This window comes from Haliaeetus albicilla, chromosome 22 (genome assembly GCF_947461875.1).
Source record: "Haliaeetus albicilla chromosome 22, bHalAlb1.1, whole genome shotgun sequence".
Classification (NCBI taxonomy): Eukaryota; Metazoa; Chordata; class Aves; order Accipitriformes; family Accipitridae; genus Haliaeetus; species Haliaeetus albicilla.
The window spans coordinates 6,564,185-6,587,177 of NC_091504.1; the positions used below are offsets into that span (position 1 = coordinate 6,564,185).

Here is a 22,993-nt window from a genome sequence, read left to right on the forward strand (position 1 = left end):
AGGACCTCCCCCCCCCGGTGGCAGGACCCCCCCAGGGCGGCCATGCTGTCCCCCCCGGCCTACGACAGCCTGGAGCTGCAGCGGCAGTACGGCGACGTCAACAACCGCTGGGACGGGGCCGAGGAGGAGGAGGAGGAGGGCGACCATGAAGGCAGCTCGGCTCGACGCTTCGAGCGCTCCCGCATCAAGGCGCTGGCCGGTACGGGGAAGGGGGGGGGGACACACGGCACCCCAAAAAATAGTGTGGGGGGGGTGTGTGTGTGGACACATACGCTCCCCGCTAAAGCCGCAGGGGAGAAAGGTAAAAACGGGGGGGGGGCGCCCCAAAATGGGGAGGGGGACGACATGGGGGGTGGGGGGGGTACCCCAAGAGCAGGGGGGAGCACCTCGAAATAGGGGGGGTACCCCTGAAACAAAAGGGAGCACCTCAAAAAGTGTGGGGGGGTACTCTAAAAACAGCAGGGAGCACCTCGAGATGGGGGGACCCCCAAACAAAGGGGGAGCACCTCAAAACAGGGGGGGCACCCCAAAAACAAAGAGGAGCAGCTCAAAAGATGGGGGGTAGCCACAAAAGCAGGGGGGAGCACCTCAAAAGAGGGGGGGGCACCCCTAAAACAAAAGGGAGCACCTCAAAAGGGGGGGGTACCCTAAAAACAGCAGGGAGCACCTTGAAACAGGGGAGGGTATCCCCCAAAAGAAGGGGGTGCCCCTCAAGACGGGGGGGCGCCCTAAAACAAGCGGGAGCACCTCAAAACGGGAGGACCCCGAAAGCAGGGGGGAGCACCTCGAAATAGGGAAGGGCACCCCAAAAACAAGGGGGAGCACCGAAAAGATGGGGGCCACCCTAAAAACAGCAGGGAGCACCTCAAAACGGGGGGACACCCCAAAAACAAGGGGAAGCACCTCAAAACGGGGGGGGAATGCCAAAAGCAGGGGGCAGCACCTCAAAATAGGAGGGGGCATCCCAAAATAGGAAGGGACCTCAAAAGTTTTGGGGGGGGCATCCTAAAACACGGGGGGGGGCACCCTCACATGGGGGGCACCCTAAAATGGGGGGGGCACCCAAAAAAAATAGGGTAGGGGGGCAGGAGGAAGGAGGTCGGGGTCCCTGGGGGGGGCAGCGGCGCTGGTGGAGCTCGGGGGAGGCAGGTGTGCGAGTGACCCCCCCCGGGGTGTGCACACGCACACGCAGGTGCACACGCAGCCGCGCGCGCAAGGGCGCAGGTGCACGCGGCTGCACGGGCGCGCGCGCCCGCGAACACGCGTGTGCCCGCAGCCTCACGCACGTGTGTGCGCACACACGCAGGTGTGCCCGCAGCCGCACGCGCACAGGCGTGCACGCCGGCACACGCGGGCACGCGCAGAGACGGACACACGCGTGTGCGGCCGCCGGTGCGCCCACCCGCCTGCTCCTGTCAACGCGCACACGCGCGTGCACACCCGTCACGCGTGTGCACCTGCGGACGGGATGCGAGCGCACGCGCGACCGCCGGGCGCACACGCGTGCCCGGGCGCACACGCGTGCGCACGCTTAGCCGTCCGACCTGTTCCGACATAAATCCCGGCGCCGCCCTCGCCCTCCCGGCCCCGTCGCGGTGTCGGGCCCCACGGCACCCTGCTCTCCCCCCCGCCGTGTGTTGCCCCCACCCGTGTCCCCCCCCCCCACCATGGCCCACTGCCCCCCCGTGCCCCCCACCGCCCCCCGGCTCTGCCCGGCCGCTGCCAGCCCAGCCCAGCTCCGCTTCAAGCAGCTCCAAGGTGAGACGGGGGGGGGACACACGGATGGACAGGCCCCCCCCCCCCCCCGCCCTCACGGGGGTGACTCCCCCAGGGGGATGGGGACCCCCAGCATGTGCTGGGACAGCCCCCCCCAGGGCCCCCCTGAGTCCCCCCCCCCGTCCCCGTAGGCCCCATCTGTGCCCCCCAAGTCTCTCTGTGCCCCCCCCCGGACACTCTGCCCCCACCCAAAGTCACTCTGCCTTCCCCCCCGAGCCCTATAGGTGTTTTCCAAGACCCTACGGGTGTCTCTTGAGGTTCTATAGGTGCCCCCCCCGGGTCCCTCTGGGTCCCCCCCCCAGACCCTGCAGCTGCCCCCCCCACCCCATCCCCGGTCCCGTCCCCCCCCCAGACCCTATAGATCCCTCCAGGTTCCCACGAGCCTCCCTGAAACCACAGCACACACGCCCCCCCCCCCCGCACCCCGAAACCGTCACACCCAAACCCCGCGGGGGGGGGTGACGCCCGACGCCCCCGGATACCTGGGTCACTTTTGGGGTGTGGGGGGGGCGGGGGTGCACTCAGATGCCTGGGTGGGGAGGGGCTGGTGGTGGGTGCCTGGGACCCCTCAACTGGGGGGGGACACACCCGCCCCCTGGGAGCAGCAGGGACCCAGGTGTCTGGGGGGGGACCCCAGTGTCCGGGGGGGGGGCGACACCCAGGTGTCCGGCTGCGTGTGTGTGTCCCCCCCGACACCGTCCCCAGGGGCTGGAGTCTGGTTCAGCCTCGGCTGAGCAAACAGGGGCTGGGGGGGGGGGGTGGCATTGGCACGTGTGTGCCCCCCCCCCCCCGAGCTGGACCCTGTCCCCCCCTCCCCGTGACACGCACACGTGTGTGCGCCGTGACCCTGAGTGGCGGCCGCTCGCCTGATGGTGCCCGCCTGGTACCTCGCACACCTGATCACACGCGTGTGCGACGCACCCGACCGCCGGCCCTGCACACGCGTGCCTCCCACCCCGGCACCTGCTGGCTGGCGGTGTGCACGTGTGTGTGTTGGGGGGAGTGTGGGTGGACACGTGTGTGCGTGGCGGTGGGTCCCGGTCAGCGGTGCACACGCGTGTGCGCGGTGGTGGGCTTCGGGCCCCGCTGCACACGTGTGTGCCTTCGCCCCGGGCACCTTCCAGCTGTCCCAGTCCCCCATGGCCCCCCAAAACCCGTTGCGGCCCCCCAAAACACCCCAATTCCCCCCCCACCCTGCCCACAACCCCCCCAAACCCCCCAATGTCCCCCCCAAAACCCACCATGGCCCCCCAAAACTCCCCAATCTCCCCCCCAGCCCCCCTGCGGCCCCCCAAAACCCCCTGCGCCCCCCGAAAACCCCCTAATCCCCCCCAAACCCCCCCCAATCTCCCCCCCAGCTCCCCTGCAGCCTCCCAAAACCCCCCAATCCCCCCCCCAGCCCCCCACGGTCCAGCCCCAAATCCTCTTACCGCTAATCCGGGGGCCGGCGCTGGGCACGGCTGTCACGGGGAGCCGAGCACCCCCCAGCCCCCCCTGCCCCCCATCAGGGGTCCTCAAACGCCTGGGTCCCCTGGGTTTGGGGGGGGGGCCGGGACCCCTGGAGCCCCGGCTGGGGGGGTGGGTTACCCGGCTCTCTGGTCCCACCAATGGGGGTCCCAGCCTCACGGTGCTGCCCTGGGTTGGGGGTCCTGGCCCCCCAACTCCAGCTGGGATGGGGGTCTCTGGCGGGGGGGTGGGGGTCTCTGGACCCCCCCCCTCACGCTGACACCCCCCCCCCCCAGACGAGCGCGAGGCGGTGCAGAAGAAGACCTTCACCAAATGGGTGAACTCCCACCTGGCGCGGGGGACCTGCCGGCTGGGGGACCTGTACAGCGACCTGCGGGACGGCCGCATGCTGCTGCGCCTGCTGGAGGTGCTCTCGGGGGAGCAGCTGGTGAGTGGGGACCCCCACACACAACCCCTCCAGGGACCCCCGTGGGTGGGCACCCCATCCACGCAACACCCAGGCACCCACTTCCCTGGGACTCCCGGTGTTCGGGTGCCCCTTCCCTGGGACCCCAGTGCTGGGGCAACCCTCTCCGGGACCCCCAAGCGCAGGACCCCTTTCCCAGGACCCCCCAGGCACCCCCTTCCCCAGGACACCCAGAACCGGGACCTCTTCCCTGAGACCCCACAGGCACCCCCTTCCCCGGGACCCCCAGAACCGGGACTCCTTCCCTGGGACCCCCCAGGCACCCCCTTCCCCAGGACCCACAAACCCAGGACACCCAGAACTGGGACCTCTTCCCTGAGACCCCCAGGCACTCCCTTCCCCAGGACTCTCAGACCCAGGACCCCTTCTCTGGGACCCCCAGGCACCCCCTTCCCCAGGACCCCTTTCCCAGGACCCCCTTTCCTGGGACTCTGGCATCCGAGCGCCCCTTCCCTGGGACCCCACCACCCCTGCTGACCCTCCCCGGCACTTCCAGCCCCTGGGGCCCCCTCCCCGTGTGCCGGGGTGGGGGGTCTGACCCCTGCCCCTGCCCCGTCCAGCCCAAGCCCACCAAGGGCCGGATGCGGATCCACTGCCTGGAGAATGTGGACAAGGCGCTGCAGTTCCTCAAGGAGCAGCGGGTTCACCTGGAGAACGTGGGCTCCCACGACATCGTGGACGGCAACCACCGCCTCACCCTCGGCCTCGTCTGGACCATCATCCTCCGCTTCCAGGTACCGCCACCCCCGGCGCGGCGGAGCAGGGCGGGCTTGCAGCTTCCGTGGGGGTCCCTGCCTCTGCCGCGGGGGTCCCTGCAGCTGCCGTGGAGGTCCTTGCATCTCCCACGGGGGCCTTGCACCCACTGTGACAGTCCCTCCCTCTGCCGCAGGGGTCCCTGCATCTGCCTTGGGGATCTCTGCATGTGCCGCAAGGGTCTTGCAGCTTCCATGGGGGTCCCTGCATCTGCCATGGGGGTCCTGCATCTGCTGTGGGGGTCCCTGCATGTGCCACAGGGGTCTTGCCCCCATTGTGGGGGTCCCTGCCTCTGCTGCGGGGGTTCCTGCCTCTGCCACAGGTGTCCCTGCATCTGCCACAGGGGTCTTGCACCCACCGTGAGGGTCCTTCCCTCTGCCGCGGAGGTCCCTTCATCTGCCACGGGGGTCTTGCACCCACTGTGGGGGTCCCTGCATCTGTTGCGGGGTTCCTACATCTATGGCAGGGGTCCCTACATTTGCCACAGGGGTCCCTGCATCTGCCGTGGGGGTCTTGCACCCACTATGGGGGTCCCTGCCTCTGCCATCGGTGTCCCTGCATCTGCCACGGGGGTCTTACACCCACTGCAGGGGTCCCTGCACCTGCTGTGGGGTCCCTACATCTACAGCAGGAGTCCCTGCCTCTGCTGTGGGGGTCTTGCACCCACCGTGGGGGTCCCCGAACCCACTATGGGGTCCCTGCACCTGCTGTGGGTCTGTGCCCCCACCTTGGAGCCCCCTGCCCCAGCCGGGAGCGCCCTCCCCCCCATCCCCAGCCGTGGGGTGGTCCGGGGCCCCCCCTCACCCCACGCTTCCCCCCCAGATCCAGGACATCAGCGTGGAGACAGAGGACAACAAGGAGAAGAAGTCGGCCAAGGACGCGCTGCTGCTCTGGTGCCAGATGAAGACGGCGGGGTGAGCGTGGGGCAGGGGGTCCCGGGAGGGTCCTGGGGGATCCTGGGGGGTCCTGGGGGTCCCAGGCTGAGCCCTCACCCTGGTGCCTGGCAGGTACCCGAACGTGAACGTGCACAACTTCACCACGAGCTGGCGGGACGGGCTGGCCTTCAACGCCATCATCCACAAGCACAGGTGGGGCAGGGGGGGCATGGCGGTGGTGGCGTGGGGCAGGGGCCGTGGGGCAGGGGCCGTGGGGCACAGGGCAGGGGCAGTGACATCTGTGTGGGGCAGGGGCCGTGGGGCACAGGGCAGGGGCCGTGGGGCACATGGTGACTTCTGTGTGGGATGCGGGATGCGGGGATGCGAGATGCGGGATGCGGGACGTGGGGCGCAGCACGCGGGGTGCAGGATGGGGATGTGGGGCGCGGGGTGAGCTGTGGGGCAGGGGCTGTGGGGCTGAGGTTCTCCCGCTGCCCAGGCCGGACCTGGTGGACATGGACGCGTTGCGGCGATGCAACGCGCACTACAACCTGCAAAGCGCCTTCAACCTGGCCGAGCGCGAGCTCGGTCTGACCAAGCTGCTGGATCCTGAGGGTGAGGAGGAGCTGGGGGGCAGTGGGGGGGCTGCGGGGGGGTTGTGGGGGGTACGGGGGGCCGTGGGGGGCTGCGGGGCCTGGCCGCACTCACCCCCCGCACTCTGCTCCCCGCAGATGTCAACGTGGACCAGCCGGATGAGAAGTCCATCATCACCTACGTAGCCACCTTCTACCACTACTTCTCCAAGATGAAGGCGCTGGCGGTGGAGGGGAAGCGCATCGGGAAGGTGACGGGGCAGAGGGGGCTGGCGGACAGACAGACGGACAGACAGATGGACAGATGGAGGGCTGGAGGGAGGGAGAGAGGGGCAGAGAGGTGAACGGGCGGGGCAGAGGAATGGAGGAAGAAGATGGATGCGGGCCCAAAGGGATGGACAGACAGACAGAGAGAGAGAGGGGAGATGGACAGCTGGATGGAGAGGAGGACAAAGGGGTGGACAGACAGACAGACAAATGGAGAGAGGAGACGGGCAGGCAGCTGAATGGGCGCCCAAATGGATGGACAGACGGACAGAGAGAGAGGATGGACAGCTAGATGGAGAGGAGGACAAAGGGATGGACCGACAGACGGATGGAGAGGGGTGCCCAAACGGATGGACACCTGGGCAGCTGGCTAGAGGGAGGGAGAGAGGAGATGGACAGACAGCTGAATGGGTGCCTACATGGATGGACAGACAGCCGGGCGGCTGGAGGGAGGAGGTGGATGCTCGATGGAGGGCCGGACAGGCGGCCGGGCAGGGATCCGGCAGGACGGAGCGCGGGCAGGTGGCGGGCAGATGGCTGGCGGGATGAGCCGGGGCCGGCGGAGCAGGGAAGGGGGGGGACGGACAGCAGATGGACAGACGGCCGGCGCCGCAGGTGCTGGACGCGGCGCGGGAGGCGGAGGAGCTGGTGGGGAAGTACGAGGAGCTGGCAGGCGAGCTGCTGGGCTGGATCGAACAGACCATCCTCACCCTCAACGACCGGCAGTTGGCCAACGCGCTGCCCGGCGTCCAGAACCAGCTCCAGGCTTTCAACACCTACCGCACCGTTGAGAAGCCCCCCAAGTGAGCCCCCCGACCCCATGCCGGCCCCACCACGCCCTGGCTGGGCTGGGGGTGTACAGCGGGGGGCTCAGCGTCACCTCTCCCCCCTCTCCAGGTTCATGGAGAAGGGCAACCTGGAGGTGCTGCTCTTCACCGTCCAGAGCCGGATGCGGGCCAACAACCAGAAGGTCTACGTGCCACGGGAGGGGAAACTCATCTCTGACATCAACAAGGTGAGACGGGGACGGTGGCGGCACGGCGCCGTGCCGTACCGTACCGGGGCTGATGGGGAGTCGTGCCGGCAGGCCTGGGAACGGCTGGAAAAAGCGGAGCACGAGCGGGAGCTGGCGCTGCGCACCGAGCTCATCCGGCAGGAGAAGCTGGAGCAGCTGGCGGCGCGATTCGATCGCAAGGCGGCCATGCGGGAGACCTGGCTGAGCGAGAACCAGCGCCTCGTCTCTCAGGTGCCGGTCGGTGGGGGGGACTGGGTCGATGGGGGTCCCGCTCCCCACTGCTACCCCCACTTAATGACCCCAGGGACCCGGGTGTTCGGGGGTCCCGCTCCCCACTGCCACCAACCCTGGGGACCCAAGGTGTTTGGGGGTCCCACTCCCCACGGCCACCAACCCCCAGGACCCGAGGTGTCTGGGGGTCCTGCTCCCCACTGCCACTGGCCCTGGGGACCCCAGGTGTTTGGGGGGCCCACTCTCCACCACCACCATCCCCAGGGACCCAAGGTGTTTGGGGGTCCCGCTCCCCATGCCACCAACCCCAGGGACCCAAGGTGTTTGGGGGTCCCACTCCCCACGGCCACCAACCCCTAGGACCTGAGGTGTCTGGGGGTCCTGCTCCCTACTGCCATCAACTCTGGGGACCCCAGGTGTCTGGGGGTCCTGGTCCCCACTGCCACCCCCTATTGACCTCAGGGTGACTGGGGGTCCCCAGGGACAGAGGAGCCGGCTCCTACCCTGCCCTTACGTCTCGCCGTCCCCCCCCCCAGGACAACTTCGGGACGGACATGTCGGCTGTGGAGGCGGCGGTGCGGAAACACGAGGCCATTGAGACGGACATCGTGGCTTACAGTGAGCGGGTGCAGGCGGTGAGCGCGGTGGCGGCCGAGCTGGAGGCTGAGCGTTACCACGACATCCGCCGCGTCCTGACTCGTCGTGACAACGTGGTTCGGCTCTGGGATTTCCTCCGGCAGCTGGTGGCTGCCCGCCGCGAGCGGCTGCTGCTGCACCTGGAGCTGCAGAAGATGCTGCAGGACCTCGCGCATCTCATGGACTGGATGGAGGAGATGAAGGTACTGGCGTGGCGGCAGGTGCGGGGAGCCAGGGGGGGGACGACGCAGCGGCCGGACCCTGACACCGCCGTGTCCCCACCTCCCCGATCCCGTAGGGTCGGCTGCAGTCGCAGGATTTGGGGAAGCACCTGCACGGGGTGGACGACCTGCTGCAGATCCACGCGCTGGTGGAGGCTGACATCGCAGCGCAGGCGGAGCGGGTGCGGGCGGTGAGCACCGCGGCGCAGCGATTCGCCATGCCCGCTGAGGGTGAGTGCGGCCAGGGCACCCCGCAGACCCTGGGGACCCCCGGGACCCCTGGTGCATGCTGGCAGACCCCCGATCCCCAGGAGGGCTGGAGCACCCTGGCCCCCAGGCCCCCGGGGGGCCAGTGTACCCCAAACCCCCAGACCCTGGGATGGCCTGAGACCCCCAATCCCCAGGGCAGCCCTCGACCTTGGACCCCAGACCCCCAGGGTGGGTGCACCCTGGACCCCCAAAACCCAGGAGTGGCCCAGATCCCTAAACTCCAGGATGTCCCCCGACCTCAGCCCCCCGGGGCGGCCGGAGCCCCCTGGGCCCCCAAACCCCTGGGATGTCCCCCAGCCCCCCCAGGGCAGCTGGTGCACCCCGAGCCACCCTCAGGGACCTGCTGGGGGTCCCCGCAGGCTACCAGCCCTGCGAGCCGGCAGCGGTGCGGGAGCGCGTGGCCACGCTGGAGCTGCGTTACCGGGAGCTGGCGGAGCTGGCGGGACAGCGCCGGGCTCGGCTGGAGGAATCGCGGCGGCTCTGGAAATTTTTCTGGGACACCGGGGAGGAAGAAGCCTGGATGCGGGAGCAGGAACGTCTCCTCTCCTCTGAGGACGTCGGCCGGGATCTGACCAGCTCCCTGCGCCTGCTGAGCCAGCACGACGCCTTCCGCGGGGAGATGAGCGGGCGTGCGGGGCCACTGGAGCAGGCGCTTGCCCGAGGCCGGGGTCTGGCGGCCGAGGGCCGGCTAGGGGCGGCCGAGGTAGCCGAGCGGGTACGGGAGATGGAAAGACGTTGGCGAGCGTTGGCCGAGCTGGCGGCCGAACGCGAGCGACGCCTGCGGGAAGCCGCCGGCTTCTTCCAGTTCCAGGCGGAGGCGGCGGACACAGAGGCCTGGTTGGAGGACGCCCTGCGCCTGGCGTCCAGCCCCGAGATGGGCCACGACGAGTATTCCACCCGCAGCCTGGCCCGGCAGCACCGGGAAGTGCAGGAGGAGGTGCGGAGCCACCGCCCCGCCATCGACGCCCTGCACGAACAGGCTCGCGCCCTGCCACCCGCCTTCGCCGACTTTCCCGGCGCGGCCGGTCGGCTGCCGGCGCTGGAGCGGCGTTACCAGGAATTGGCGGCGCGAGCTGAGCGCCGGCGGCAGGACCTGCAGGACGCTCTCAGCCTCTACACCATGCGCAGCGAGGCGGACGCCTGCGGGCTGTGGGTGGGCGAGAAGGAGCAGTGGCTGCACGCCATGCACGTCCCCGACAAGCTGGAGGACCTGGAGGTGGTGCAGCAGCGGTGAGCGCCGGCACCGGATCCCCCCACTTCCCAGCACGGCCCGGTCCTTCCCGGTGGGTGCTGAGCCCCTGTCCCTGCTCCCTGCCTGCAGCTTTGAGACGCTGGAGCCGGAGATGAATAACCTGGCGTCCCGCGTGGCCGCTGTCAACCGCATCGCCGACCAGCTGCTGGCCACCGACCAGCGCAACCAGGAGAGCATCCGTGCCACCCGTGAGCAGCTCAACGCCAGGTGGGTGGCGGGTGCTGCGGGCAGGCAGGGGTGGTTCTGGCAGGGCAGCTCCAGGCAGGACGACGCTCCATGCAGGGATGCTGTGGGCAGGGTGATGCTCCAGGCAGGGACGGGTGCTTCAGGTGGGCAGCATGATGCTCCAGGCAGGCAGGATGATGCTCCAGGCAGGATGATGCTCCGGGTAGGGACGGGTGCTCAGGCAGGCAGAATGATGGTCCAGGCAGGCAGGATGATGGTCCAGGCAGGGACAGATGCTCCAGGCAGGGATGGGTGCTCCAGGCAGGCAGGATGATGCTCCAGGCAGGGATGCTGTGGGCAGGATGATGCTCTGAGCAGGGATGCTGTGGGTAGGGTGACGCTCCGTGCAGGGACGGGTGCTCCAGGCAGGCAGGATGATGCTTCAGGCAGGATGATGCTCCAGGCAGGGATGGGTGCTCCAGGCAGGGATGGGTGCTCCAGGCAGGCAGGATGATGCTCCAGGCAGGGATGCTGTGGGCAGGATGATGCTCCAGGCAGGGACGGGTGCTTCAGGCAGGCAGGACGATGCTCCAGGCAGGGACGGGTGCTTCAGGCAGGGATGGGTGCTCCAGGCAGGCAGGACGATGCTCCAGGCAGGACGGCTGGGCAGCCGCGGGCAGGGTGGGCCGCTCTGGGTGCGGTGCCGGCAGAGGTGTTCCCCCTGACCCTGGTGCCACACAGGTGGGAGCGGTTCCGCGCGCTGGCCGACCAGAAGAAGGAGGCGCTGACGTCGGCCCTGAACATCCAGAACTACCACCTGGAGTGCAACGAGACCACGTCCTGGATGCGGGAGAAGACGAAGGTGATCGAGTCGACGCAGGGGCTGGGCAACGACCTGGCTGGTGTCATGGCCCTGCAGCGCAAGCTCTCGGGCATGGAACGCGACCTAGAAGCCATCCAGGGCAAGGTGCGGGACTTGCGAGCTGAGGCGGAGAAGTTGGCAGCCGAACACCCGGAACAGGCGCCTGCCATCCTGGCCCGGCTGTCGGCCATCGAGGCGGTGTGGGACGAGCTGTGCCGCAGCCTGCGGCGACGCGAGGAGTCGTTGGGGGAGGCCAGCAAGCTGCAGGGCTTCCTGCGGGATCTGGCCGCCTTCCAGGCCTGGCTATCCCGCACCCAGACGGCCGTGGCCTCCGAGGACGTGCCGGCCACCCTGGCCGAGGCTGAACGGTTGCTGAGTCAGCACGAGAGCATCCGTAAGGAGATCGCCCACTACGGCGACGACTACCGCAGCACGCGAGCCGTGGGCCGGGAGGTGACGCAGGGACAGACGGACGCGCAGCACGTCTTTCTGCACCAGCGCCTGGAAGCTCTGGACACGGGTTGGGAGGAGCTGGGGAGGATGTGGGAGAACCGCCACCATCTCCTCTCCCAAGCCTTCGCCTTCCAACTCTTCCTCCGTGACTCCAAGCAGGTTGAGGGCGTCCTCAGCACCCAGGTGAGCAGCTGGGGAGGTGAAACCGGCAGCGCTGGCGGCGGAGGGGGGACCCTGGGGTGCCGGAGGGACAGTGGTGATGCCCGGTCCGGTGCCCTGCGCAGGAGTACGCCCTGTCGCACACGGAGATGCCCAGCACGCTGCCGGGAGCCGAGGCTTCTGTCAAGAAGCACGAGGACTTCATGGCCACCATGGAGGCCAACGGGGAACGTGTCCAGGGGCTGGTAGCCACCGGCCGCAAGCTGGTGGCCGAGGGCAGCCTCCACGCTGACAAGGTGCAGGAGACGGTGGATTCGGTGGAGAGCAGGTGAGGGGACCCCCATGTCATGGCCCAGCCTCACCAATGGGGTCTCTGGCCCAGCTGTCATCCCCTGCCCTCGCTACAGGCACCAGAAGAACCGGGACACAGCCCAGGAGCTGCTGGGGCGGCTACGGGACAACTGGGAGCTGCAGCGGTTCCTGCAGGATGGGCAGGAGGTGAGCGCGGGACACTGGGAGGGACGGGATGGGGTGGGAATGGGGATGAGGACAGGCTGAAGATGGGAACGAGGACGGGATGAGGTGGGATGGGAACAGGGATGGGACAGAGCCGGCACGGCGTAACAACCCCGTTCCCGCTCTCGCCCCTGGCAGCTCACGCTCTGGATCAACGAGAAGATGCTGACGGCCCAGGACGTCTCCTACGAGGAGGCTCGCAACCTGCACACCAAGTGGCAGAAGCACCAGGCCTTCGCGGCCGAGCTGGCCGCCAACAAGGGCTGGCTGGAGAAGATGGAGAAGGTGGGGGGGCTGGGGCGAGGCCGGGGTGCCGGGACCCCCCACTGCCGTGGCCCCACTGACGCCAGTATCCCCGGCAGGAGGGCCAGCAGCTGGTGTCGGTGAAGCCAGAGCTGGGGACGGTGGTGACGGAGAAGCTGGCGGCGCTGCGGGGGCTGTGGGACGAGCTGGAGTCGACCACGCGGACGAAGGCGCGGCGCCTGTTCGACGCCAACCGCGCCGAGCTTTGCGCCCAGTCCTGCGCGGCGCTGCGGGGCTGGCTGTCTGGCGTGCACGCCCAGCTGCGCTCCGACGACTACGGCAAGGATCTCACCAGCGTCAACATCCTGCTCAAGAAGCAGCAGGTGGGTCCGGCGGGGGGACGGGGTCTGCGGGGACGGGGTTTGCAGGGGACGGGGTGCAGGAGATGGGGTGCAGGGGACGGGGTGCAGGGGACGGGGTGCAGGAGATGGGGTGCACGGGGACAGGGGTGCAGGGGACAGGGTGCAGGAGATGGGGTGCATAGGAACGGAGTGCAGGAGATGGGGTGCAGGGGATGGGGTGCACAGGGATGGGTGCAGGGGACGGGGTGCAGGAGATGGGGTGCATAGGAACGGAGCGCAGGAGATGGGGTGCATGGGGACAGGGGTGCAGGGGACGGGGTGCAGGAGATGGGAGACAGGGGACAAGGGTGCAGAAGGAAGGGGCACCCAGCACAGGGGGTGCACGAGGATGGGGTGCAGAGGACAGGGGTGCACAGGGATGGGGTGGATGGGGACGGGTGTAGGAGATGGGGTGCATGGGAATGGGGTGCGTGGCACAGGGGGTGCGTGGGGACAGGGTACAGGGGATGGAGGTGTGCAGGGAAGGGTGCCCGGCATGGCAGGGTGCCTGGCACGGGGTCACTCACCCTCCCCATGCCCTGGGCAGATGCTGGAGAAGCAGACGGCGGTGCGGGAGAAGGAGGTGGAGGCAATCCGGGCGCAGGCACAGGCCCTCAGCCGGGAGGATGCCAGCGCGGCCGAGGTGCAGGGGCAGGTCCGTGCCGTGGAGGAACAGTTCTTGGGGCTGCGGGAGCCGCTGCGGGAGCGTTGCCGAAAGCTCCTGGCCTCCAAGGAGGAGCACCAGTTCAACCGCGACCTGGAGGACGAGATCGTGAGTGGGCTCCCAGCCGTGGGAGGAGACCCCCGGCACCCCTGACCCCCCACCCTCCCTGACCCTCTGTCTTCCACCAGCTGTGGGTGAAGGAGCGCAGACCCCTGGCTGTGTCCACCGACCACGGCAAGGACCTGCCCTCCGTCCAGCTCCTGATAAAGAAGAACCAGGTGGGTCGGGGGGGTCCGGCAGCCACCGCTGGCCCCCGTGGGGGTCCCACCATCCCCAGGACCAGTCCTGCTCACCCCATGCGTCCCATTCTCCCCCCGCTTCCAGACGCTGCAGAAGGAGCTGCAGGGCCATGAGCGGAGGGTGGAGGAGCTGCTGGGACGGCGCGGGGGGCTGTCAGGCCCAGCTGAGCGGGTGCGGGAGCTGCGGGAAGCCTGGCAGGAGCTGCGGCTGCAGGCGGAGCTGCGGCACCGGCGCCTGGAGCGGGCTCACGCCGCCCAGCAGTTCTACTGCGACGCCGCTGAGGCCGAGGCTTGGATGGGCGAGCAGGAGCTGCACATGATGTCCCAGGAGAAGGCGAAGGTACGGCTCCCGGCCGGTGTGCCCCCCCACCCCAGCCCCGTGCCCCCTCCCACCCTGAGCCTCTGTGATCCCCCCCCCACCCTCAGGACGAGCTGAGCGCCCAGGCCATGGTCAGCAAGCACCTGGTGCTGGAGCAGGCGCTGCGGGACTATGCCCACACCGTGCACCAGCTCTCGGCACAGAGCCGCGACATGGTGGCCAGCGGGCACCCTGAGAGGTGGGTAACATCCCCGGGTCCGCCTGCATTGTCCCACGGGGGCTGTGTGACCCCCCCCCACCTCCCATCCCCACATCCGTTGTCCCACGAGGACCATGTCCGCCCCGCTACCTCCCATCCCCACGTCCATCATCCCACAAGGACTATGTCCCCCCTGCCACCTCCCATCCCCACATCCATCATCCCATGAGGACCGTATCCCCCCCTGCCACCTCCCATCCCCACGTCCATCATCCCAGAAGACCGTGTGTCCCCCTGCCACCACCATCCCATGGGGACCCCGTGTCCCCCCTGCCACCCCTTATCGATGTGTGCATCATCCCACAAGGACCGTGTACCCCCCGCCACCTCCCATCCCCACATCCATCATCCCACGAGGACCGCATCCCCCCCGCCACCTCCCACCCCGGCACACATCGTCCCCCGCCAGCGGGTGCCTGGTGCCGGTGCCACCGGAGCTGACAGCGGCCGTGCCCGCAGCGAGCGGCTGACGCTGCGCCAGGGCCAGGTGGACAAGCTCTACGCCAGCCTGAAGGACCTGGCGGAGGAGCGCCGGGCCACGCTGCAGGAGCACCAGCGGCTCTGCCAGCTCAAACGCGACGTGGACGACCTGGAGCAGTGGATCTCGGAGCGGGAGGTGGTGGCCGCTTCCCACGAGCTGGGGCAGGACTACGAGCACGTCACGGTGCGGGGACGGATGGGGCGGGAGGGCGCCGGGGTGTCCCCGTGTCCCCTCCCTGCCGTCCCCGACATGGCTCGCCCCCTCCCCGCAGATGCTGCGGGACAAGTTCAGGGAGTTCTCGCGGGACACCAGCAGCATCGGGCAGGAGCGGGTGGACGGCGTCAACGGGCTGGCGGACGCGCTGATCGCGGCGGGGCACTCGGAGAACGCCACGGTGGCCGAGTGGAAGGACGGGCTGAACGAGGCCTGGGCCGACCTGCTGGAGCTGATCGACACGCGGTCGCAGATGCTGGCGGCCTCCTACGAGCTGCACCGGTTCTACCACGACGCCCGCGAGACCCTGGCCCAGGTGCAGCACAAGCAGAAGCAGCTGCCGGACGAGGTGGGCCGCGACCTGAACACGGCCGAAGCCATGCAGCGCATGCACACCGCCTACGAGCATGACATCCAGGCCCTCAGCACCCAGGTGAGCCGCGCGGCGCGGTGGGGACGGCACGGCGCGGGCCGGGACGGCGGCGCGACGTGCCACGAAACGGCACGACATGAAGCAGCACGGCGCAGCGTGATGCAGGACGGCGCGGCGTGGTGGCGCGGCGCGGCGTGGCGTGGCATGCCGCAGTGCAGCCCAGCGTGGTGCAGCGTGGGGTGGCACCGCGCAGCGTAGCTCGGTATGGCGCGCTGCGGTGTGGCGCGGCACAGCCTCCTCTCCGTGCCGCCCGCAGGTGCGCCAGGTGCAGGAGGACGCGGCGCGGCTGGAGAAGGCGTACGCCGGGGAGAAGGCGGCTGACATCCGCCGGCACGAGCAGGCGGTGAGCGAGGCCTGGGCCGAGCTGCGTGGCAGCAGCCAGGGCCGGCGCCGGCTGCTCCTCGACACCGTCGACAAGTTCCGCTTCTTGCGGGCGGTGCGGGACCTGCTGCTCTGGATGGACGGCGTCCGCCTGCAGATCGAGGGCCAGGAGCGCCCGCGGTGAGCGGGACGGGGCAAGGGGCACGTGCCGGGGCGGCGGTGGTGCCGAGGGGACGCTGACCGCGTCCCCGTCCCCGGCGCAGGGACGTGTCCTCGGCCGATCTGGTGATCAAGAACCACCAGAGCATCAAGGCGGAGGTGGAGGCACGGGCCGACAGCTTCGACGCCTGCGTGGCCATGGGCACTGCGCTGCTTGACAAGGGCCACTACGCCGCCGACAAGGTGGGGCCTTCTCTGTCCCCGCGTCCCTGTCCTCATCCCAGCCCCACGTCCCCACCCCTGTGTCCCCATCCCCGTCCCTGGCCTCATGTCCCCGTCCACGCCTCTGTGTCTCTGTCCCCATCCCTCTGTCCCCATCCCTGTTCTCATCCTTGCATCCCCATCCACATCTCCGTGTCTCTGTTCCCGTCCTTGTGTCCCTGTCCCCATCCCTGCATCCCCATCTCTGTCCCCCCATCCCCATTTCCCTGTCCCCCATCTCTGTCCCCATGTCTCCATCCCTATCCCTGTATCCCACCCATGTCCCCGTCCCTGTCCCCATCCCCATATCTCTGTCTCTATCCATGTGTCCCCATCCCTGTGTCCCCATCCCCATGTCTCTGTCCTCACGTCTCTGTCCTCACATCTCTGTCCCCACATCTCTGTCCACATCCCTGTGTCCTCAGCTTTCTTCCCATGTCCCCAGCCCCATGTCCCCATCCCCATCTCTGTCCCCATCCCTGTATCCCTGTCCCCATCCCTGTGTCCTCAGCCCTGTCCCCATGTCCCCATCCCCATCTCTCTGTCCCCATCCCTGTATCCCCATCCCCATCTCTCTGTCCCCATCCCTGTATCCCTGTCCCCATCCCTGTATCCTCAGCCCTGTCCCCATTCCCACATCCCCATCCCCATCTCTCTGTCCCCATGTCTCTGTCCCTATCCCTGTATCCCTGTATCCTCAGCCTCATCCCCATGTCCCTGTACCCAGCCCCATGTCCCCATCCCTGTCTCTGTCCCCATCCCTGTGTCCTCAGCCCTGTCCCCATGTCCTTCTCCCAATGTCCCCATCCCCGTCTCTCTGTCCCCATCCCCATCTCTCTGTCCCCATCCCTGTATCCCTGTCCCCATCCCTGTGTCCTCAGCCCTGTCCCCATGTCCCTATCCCCATCTCTCTGTCCCCATCCCTGTATCCCTGTCCCCATCCCTGTATCCTCAGCCCTGTCCCCATTCCCACATCCCCATCCCCATCTCTCTGTCCCCATGTCTCTGTCCCTATCCCTGTATCCCTGTATCCTCAGCCTCATCCCCATGTCCCTGTACCCAGCCCCATGTCCCCATCCCTGTCTCTGTCCCCATCCCTGTGTCCTCAGCCCTGTCCCCATGTCCTTCTCCCAATGTCCCCATCCCCGTCTCTCTGTCCCCATCCCCATCTCTCTGTCCCCATCCCTGTATCCCTGTCCCCATCCCTGTGTCCTCAGCCCTGTCCCCATGTCCCTATCCCCATCTCTCTGTCCCCATCCCTGTATCCCTGTCCCCATCCCTGTGTCCTCAGCCCTGTCCCCATGTCCCCATCCCCATCTCTCTGTCCCCATCCCTGTATCCCCATCCCCATCTCTCTGTCCCCATCCCTGTATCCCTGTCCCCATCCCTGTATCCTCAGCCCTGTCCCCATTCCCACATCCCCATCCCCATCTCTCTGTCCCCATGTCTCTGTCCCTATCCCTGTATCCCTGTATCCTCAGCCTCATCCCCATGTCCCTGTACCCAGCCCCATGTCCCCATCCCTGTCTCTGTCCCCATCCCTGTGTCCTCAGCCCTGTCCCCATGTCCTTCTCCCAATGTCCCCATCCCCGTCTCTCTGTCCCCATCCCCATCTCTCTGTCCCCATCCCTGTATCCCTGTCCCCATCACTGTGTCCTCAGCCCTGTCCCCATGTCCCTATCCCCATCTCTCTGTCCCCATCCCTGTATCCCTGTCCCCATCCCTGTATCCTCAGCCCTGTCCCCATTCCCACATCCCCATCCCCATCTCTCTGTCCCCATGTCTCTGTCCCTATCCCTGTATCCCTGTATCCTCAGCCTCATCCCCATGTCCCTGTACCCAGCCCCATGTCCCCATCCCTGTCTCTGTCCCCATCCCTGTGTCCTCAGCCCTGTCCCCATGTCCTTCTCCCAATGTCCCCATCCCCGTCTCTCTGTCCCCATCCCCATCTCTCTGTCCCCATCCCTGTATCCCTGTCCCCATCCCTGTGTCCTCAGCCCTGTCCCCATGTCCCTATCCCCATCTCTCTGTCCCCATCCCTGTATCCCTGTCCCCATCCCTGTATCCTCAGCCCCGTCCCCATTCCCACATCCCCATCCCCATCTCTCTGTCCCCATGTCTCTGTCCCTATCCCTGTATCCCTGTATCCTCAGCCTCGTCCCCATGTCCCTGTACCCATCTCCATGTCCCCATCCCTGTCTCTCTGTCCCCATCCCTGTATCCCTGTCCCCATCCCTGTGTCCTCAGCCCTGTCCCCATGTCGCCCTCCCTGTGTCCCCATCCCCATCCCCATGTCCCCATCCCTGTATCCCTGTATCCTCAGCCCCATCCCCATGTCCCTGTCCCCACCCCCGTGTCCCCATCCCTGTATCCCTGTCCCCATCCCTGTGTCCTCAGCCCCGTCCCCATCCCCGTGTCCCCCCCTCCCCATGCCGCGCACTCACAGCCCCCATCCCTCATCCCCAGATCTCGGAGAAGCTCTCGCAGCTGCAGGAACGCCGCCGGGACATCGGGGACCGCTGGAAGGAGAAGATGGACTGGCTGCAGATTGGTAAGCGCAGGGTCGGGGGGCACCCCTGGGGGGGCTGAGTCCGCCCGGACGCCTGGATCTACACTGTTCCCCCCGCTTGTCCCCGTCTCCCCGCAGTGCTGGAGGTGCTGATGTTCGGGCGGGATGCCAGCATGGCGGAGGCCTGGCTTTCCAGCCAGGAGCCCCTGGTACGCTCGGCGGAGCTGGGGGGCAGCGTGGCCGAGGTGGAGAACCTCATCAAACGCCATCAGGGCTTCCAAAAAGCGGCCGCCGCCTGGGAGGAGCGCTTTGCCGCCCTGGAACGCCTCACCACGGTGAGGGTGGGGGGCACGGCGCGGGGGGGGGAACCCGGCCGTCGGCTGAGCTCCGTCGTGCTCGGTGCAGGCGCTGATCCCCCTTCCGTGTCATCGTCCCCCCGCAGCTGGAGGAGAAGGAGCGGCGGCGGCGTGAGGAGGAGGAGGCGAGGAAGAGGCGGCCGCCCACGCCCCCGCCCACGCAGCCTGAGGGCGGGGGGGTCCCTCCGTCGGTGCCCCCCGATGCCCAGAATGGTGTGGGGACCAGGGAGCCGCAGTGGTGAGAGATGGGGATGCGGAGGCCTGGGGGGGGGGACAACAGGGGGGACATGGAGGTCTGGGGGCAGGGGGGGCTTGGGAGGGTGGGGGCCATGGGAGATGTGGGATCCTGGTGGGACACCCTGGGGATATTGGGGACTGGGGAAAAGCAGGGGGATATGAGGGTCCCGGGGCGGGGGGGAGACCCAGGGGATGTGGGAAATGGGGGGTCATGGGGGGAGATGAGGGGGACAGGAGGGACTTGGAGGGAAGGGGGGGGCACAGGAGACATGGGGGGACGCAGGAGATGCCGCCAGCATTGAGGCGACAGGGGGGACATCGGGGTCCTGGCAAAAGAGGGTACATGGTGGGGGGTGGGTCACGGGGAGGGTCCCAGGGTGATAGGAGGGTCCCTGTCCCCTCACCTACTCCTGTGCCCCCCCCCCCAGGGCTCCGGCCCTGCAGAGTCGCCAGCCGGAGGCACCAGCCGTCAACGGGATCTGCCCCGACAGCGCCACAGCCCAGGTAACCCCCCCCCCCAATGCCGGGACCCCCCTGCCAAGGCGGGGAGGGGACCCCTGGATGCCTCTGTGTGCCCCCCTGCCATGGGAGGGGACCCACGACCCCCGTCTCCCCGCAGGTGCCGGCGGGGCCGGGGCTGACCAACGGGGCGCGGGAGCGGGGTCCCAGCCCGGGGGGGTCTCCCCGAGGGCGCTCGGGGGGGGTCCCGGCCCCCGACCATGCGGCCACGCTGCCCCCCCGTGCCCCCCTGGCCCCCGAGAGCCTGGAGGGCGGCCTCTGCCGCAAGCACGAGATGGAGGCCCAGGGCAAGAAGGCCCCCAATAGGTGAGGCCACGCCCCTTCGGACACGCCCATGTGTACCCCGCCCCTTTGGACACACCCACACAGGCCACACCCCCGGCATGTCACACCCTGTTTGGGCACACCCCACCCGCCACCACCCTGACCCCGCCCTGTGGGACACACCCTTCCTAGGCCACACCCCCGCGGCCACACCCTCCCTTTGGCCACTCCCCTTCATCCAGGCCCCTCTCTTAAGTGGGCAAGGCCCTGCTCCCTGCTGTGCTGGTAGGGGTGGGTCTATGACCCCCCCCCCCCGCAACAGCCCCCCCTCCCCATGTCGGTGTCCCCGCATGGTGCCAATCCCACCCCCAGAGCCACGTGTCATCCCCCCCCCCCAAGCCGTGTGTGTGTGTCCCCCATGGTGCTGTGTCTCCCCCTCCGTGGAGCCATGCCCCCGTCCAGCGACACTATGTTCCCCCCCCCTTATATTGCTGTGCTTTCCCCGCAGTTCTGTGTCCCCCCCATGGAGCCGTGTCCCCCCCCCATGACACTATATTACTCCCCCATGGAGCCAAGTGCCACCCCCCGCCATGGCACTGTCATCCCCCCCCCATGGAGCTGTGTGTGTCCCCCCCATGGAGCTGTGCCCCCCCCCATGGCACTGTCCCCCCCCCCATGACACTATATTACCCCCCCATGGAGCCAAGTGCCCCCCCCATGGCACTTTGTCCCCCCCACGGAGCCATGTCCCCCCCATGACACTATGTTCCCCCCCTCTGGAGCCGTGTCCCCCCCATGGTACTGCATGCACCCCCATGGAGCTACCCCCCCCCACAAAGCACTCTGTGCCCCCCACAGAGCCACATCCCCCCATACAGACCCCTGTCCCCCTCCCCGAGCCCGCACCGTGCCTCCCCCCTCACTCCGTACCCCCCCTCCTCCCCCCAGGTCCTGGCAGAGCGTGTACTGCGTGCTGCGGGGGGGCAACCTCAGCTTCTACAAGGACGCCAAGAGCGCAGGGGTGGGGGCCCCCTACCACGGGGAGCCCCCCGCCAGCCTGCGCGGCGCCCGCTGCCACCCTGCTCTCCACTACAAGAAGCGCAAGCACGTCTTCAAACTGGGGTAGGGACGGGGGGGGGGGCACGACACGGGGCGGGGGGGGGGCGCAGGGTTGGAGGGGGACACGCACGTGGCAGGGGCTGAGCCCTGTCCCCCTCCCCAGGCTGAGCGACGGCAAGGAGTATCTCTTCCAGGCCAAGGATGAGGTGAGACGCTGGGGGGGTGGGGGGGGGGGCACAGTCAGGTGACCCCCCCCCTTGCACATGCAGACACGCGCGAGCGCCCGGGGAAACACCCCCTCGTGCCCGCAGCCCCAACGGTGCGCACGCAAGCACACCGGCATGCCCTCGCACACCCTCGCACACCCATTGACACCCGCTCACGCCCTCGCACATCCGCTGACACTCTCTCATGCCCTCGCACACCCGCTCACGCCCTCCCACACCCTTGCACACCCGCTCACGCCAACTTACGCCCTCACACACCCTTGCACACCCGCTGACACCAACTCACGCCCTGTCACGCCCTTGCACACCCGCTCACGCCCTCCCACACCCTTGCACACCCGCTGACGCCAACTCACACCCTGTCACGCCCTTGCACACCCGCTCACGCCCTCCCACACCCTTGCACACCCGCTGACGCCAACTCACGCCCTGTCACGCCCTTGCACACCCGCTCACGCCCTCCCACGCCCTTGCACACCCGCTGACACCAACTCACGCCCTGTCACGCCCTTGCACACCCGCTCACGCCCTCCCACGCCCTTGCACACCCGCTGACACCAACTCACGCCCTGTCACGCCCTTGCACACCCGCTCACGCCCTCCCACGCCCTTGCACACCCGCTGACACCAACTCACGCCCTTGCACACCCGCTCACGCCCTCCCACGCCCTTGCACACCCGCTGACACCAACTCACGCCCTGTCACGCCCTTGCACACCCGCTCACGCCCTCCCACGCCCTTGCACACCCGCTGACACCAACTCACGCCCTGTCACGCCCTTGCACACGCGCTCACGCCCTCCCACACCCTTGTACACCCGCTGACGCCAACTTACACCCTCACACGCCCGCTCACACCCTCGCACGCCCGCTCACGCCCTCCCACAGCCTTGCACACCCGCTGACGCCCGCCGTCGCACGTCCCCGCAGGCGGAGATGAGCACTTGGCTGCGGGTGATCCAGGCGGCGGCCGCCCTGGTGCCGGCGGGACCGCGGGAGGGTCCAGGGGGGACCCCGGCGGGCGGGAAGGGGGTGACGCGAGCCATGAGCATGCCCCCCGTGCCGCCCCCCGCCGAGGGGGGTCCCGCTGCCCCCCGCGCCCGCGAGGGGAAGGAGAAGGAGCGGGAGAAACGCTTCAGCTTCTTCAAGAAGAACAAGTAGAGCCAGGGGCTGGTGGGGGGGGTGCCCTGGGACACGGGGGGGGTCCCGGCGGAGCCGATGGAGGGACGCGGCAGGGGGGGCAGCACGGGGAGGGGCAGCGCGGGGGGGTCTCGCTCACCGCCCCCCCCCACCCCGCGCCGTCGTGCCTTCCTGCCCCGGGGTCCCCGTGTCCCCCCGCGTCCCGGTGATGTCCCCGCGCAGCCCCAAACCCCAATAAAGCGACTGTAGAGATCGGGCGGGCCCTGAGTGCGCCGACTGGGCGGGGCGGGGCGGGATTGGGATTGGGATTGGGATAAGGGTAGGGATAAGGTGGGAACAGGATGGAGATGAGGGTGGGATGGGTCGGGATGGGATGGTTTTGGGTCAGGATGGGATGGTTTTGGGTTGGGGTGGGATGGGTTTGGGTCAGGATAGGATGGGTTTGAGTCAGGATGGAATGGGATGGTTTTGGGCCAGGATGGGGTGGATTTGGGACAGGATGGGGTGGTTTTGGGACAGGATGGGGTGGATTTGGGACGGGATGGAATGGGTTTGGGACAGGATTGGATGGTTTGGGGACAGGAAGGGATGGGATAGTTTTGGGTCAGGATGGGATGGTTTTGGTTCAGGATGGGATGGTTTTGGGTCAGGA

At 68.4% G+C, this 22,993-nt stretch overlaps 1 protein-coding gene across 1 annotated transcript; it reads left to right on the top strand.

Moving 5' to 3' along the window:
* Positions 1 to 22,593, top strand: SPTBN2 (spectrin beta, non-erythrocytic 2). The gene is made up of 35 exons (XM_069809453.1): positions 1 to 199; positions 3,519 to 3,670; positions 4,270 to 4,443; positions 5,285 to 5,376; positions 5,470 to 5,550; positions 5,837 to 5,952; positions 6,069 to 6,181; positions 6,813 to 7,000; positions 7,095 to 7,212; positions 7,285 to 7,443; positions 7,980 to 8,282; positions 8,378 to 8,531; positions 8,930 to 9,800; positions 9,892 to 10,029; positions 10,729 to 11,485; positions 11,587 to 11,789; positions 11,869 to 11,959; positions 12,116 to 12,262; positions 12,340 to 12,603; positions 13,169 to 13,393; positions 13,474 to 13,563; positions 13,670 to 13,924; positions 14,011 to 14,141; positions 14,622 to 14,826; positions 14,915 to 15,289; positions 15,546 to 15,790; positions 15,874 to 16,012; positions 18,497 to 18,581; positions 18,678 to 18,874; positions 18,982 to 19,133; positions 19,561 to 19,636; positions 19,752 to 19,957; positions 20,864 to 21,037; positions 21,138 to 21,180; positions 22,132 to 22,593. Exons 1-35 carry the CDS (start codon positions 43 to 45, stop codon positions 22,360 to 22,362), a joined length of 7,107 nt encoding a protein of 2,368 aa, XP_069665554.1. The 5' UTR covers positions 1 to 42; the 3' UTR covers positions 22,363 to 22,593.
* Positions 22,594 to 22,993: the final 400 nt, after the last annotated feature.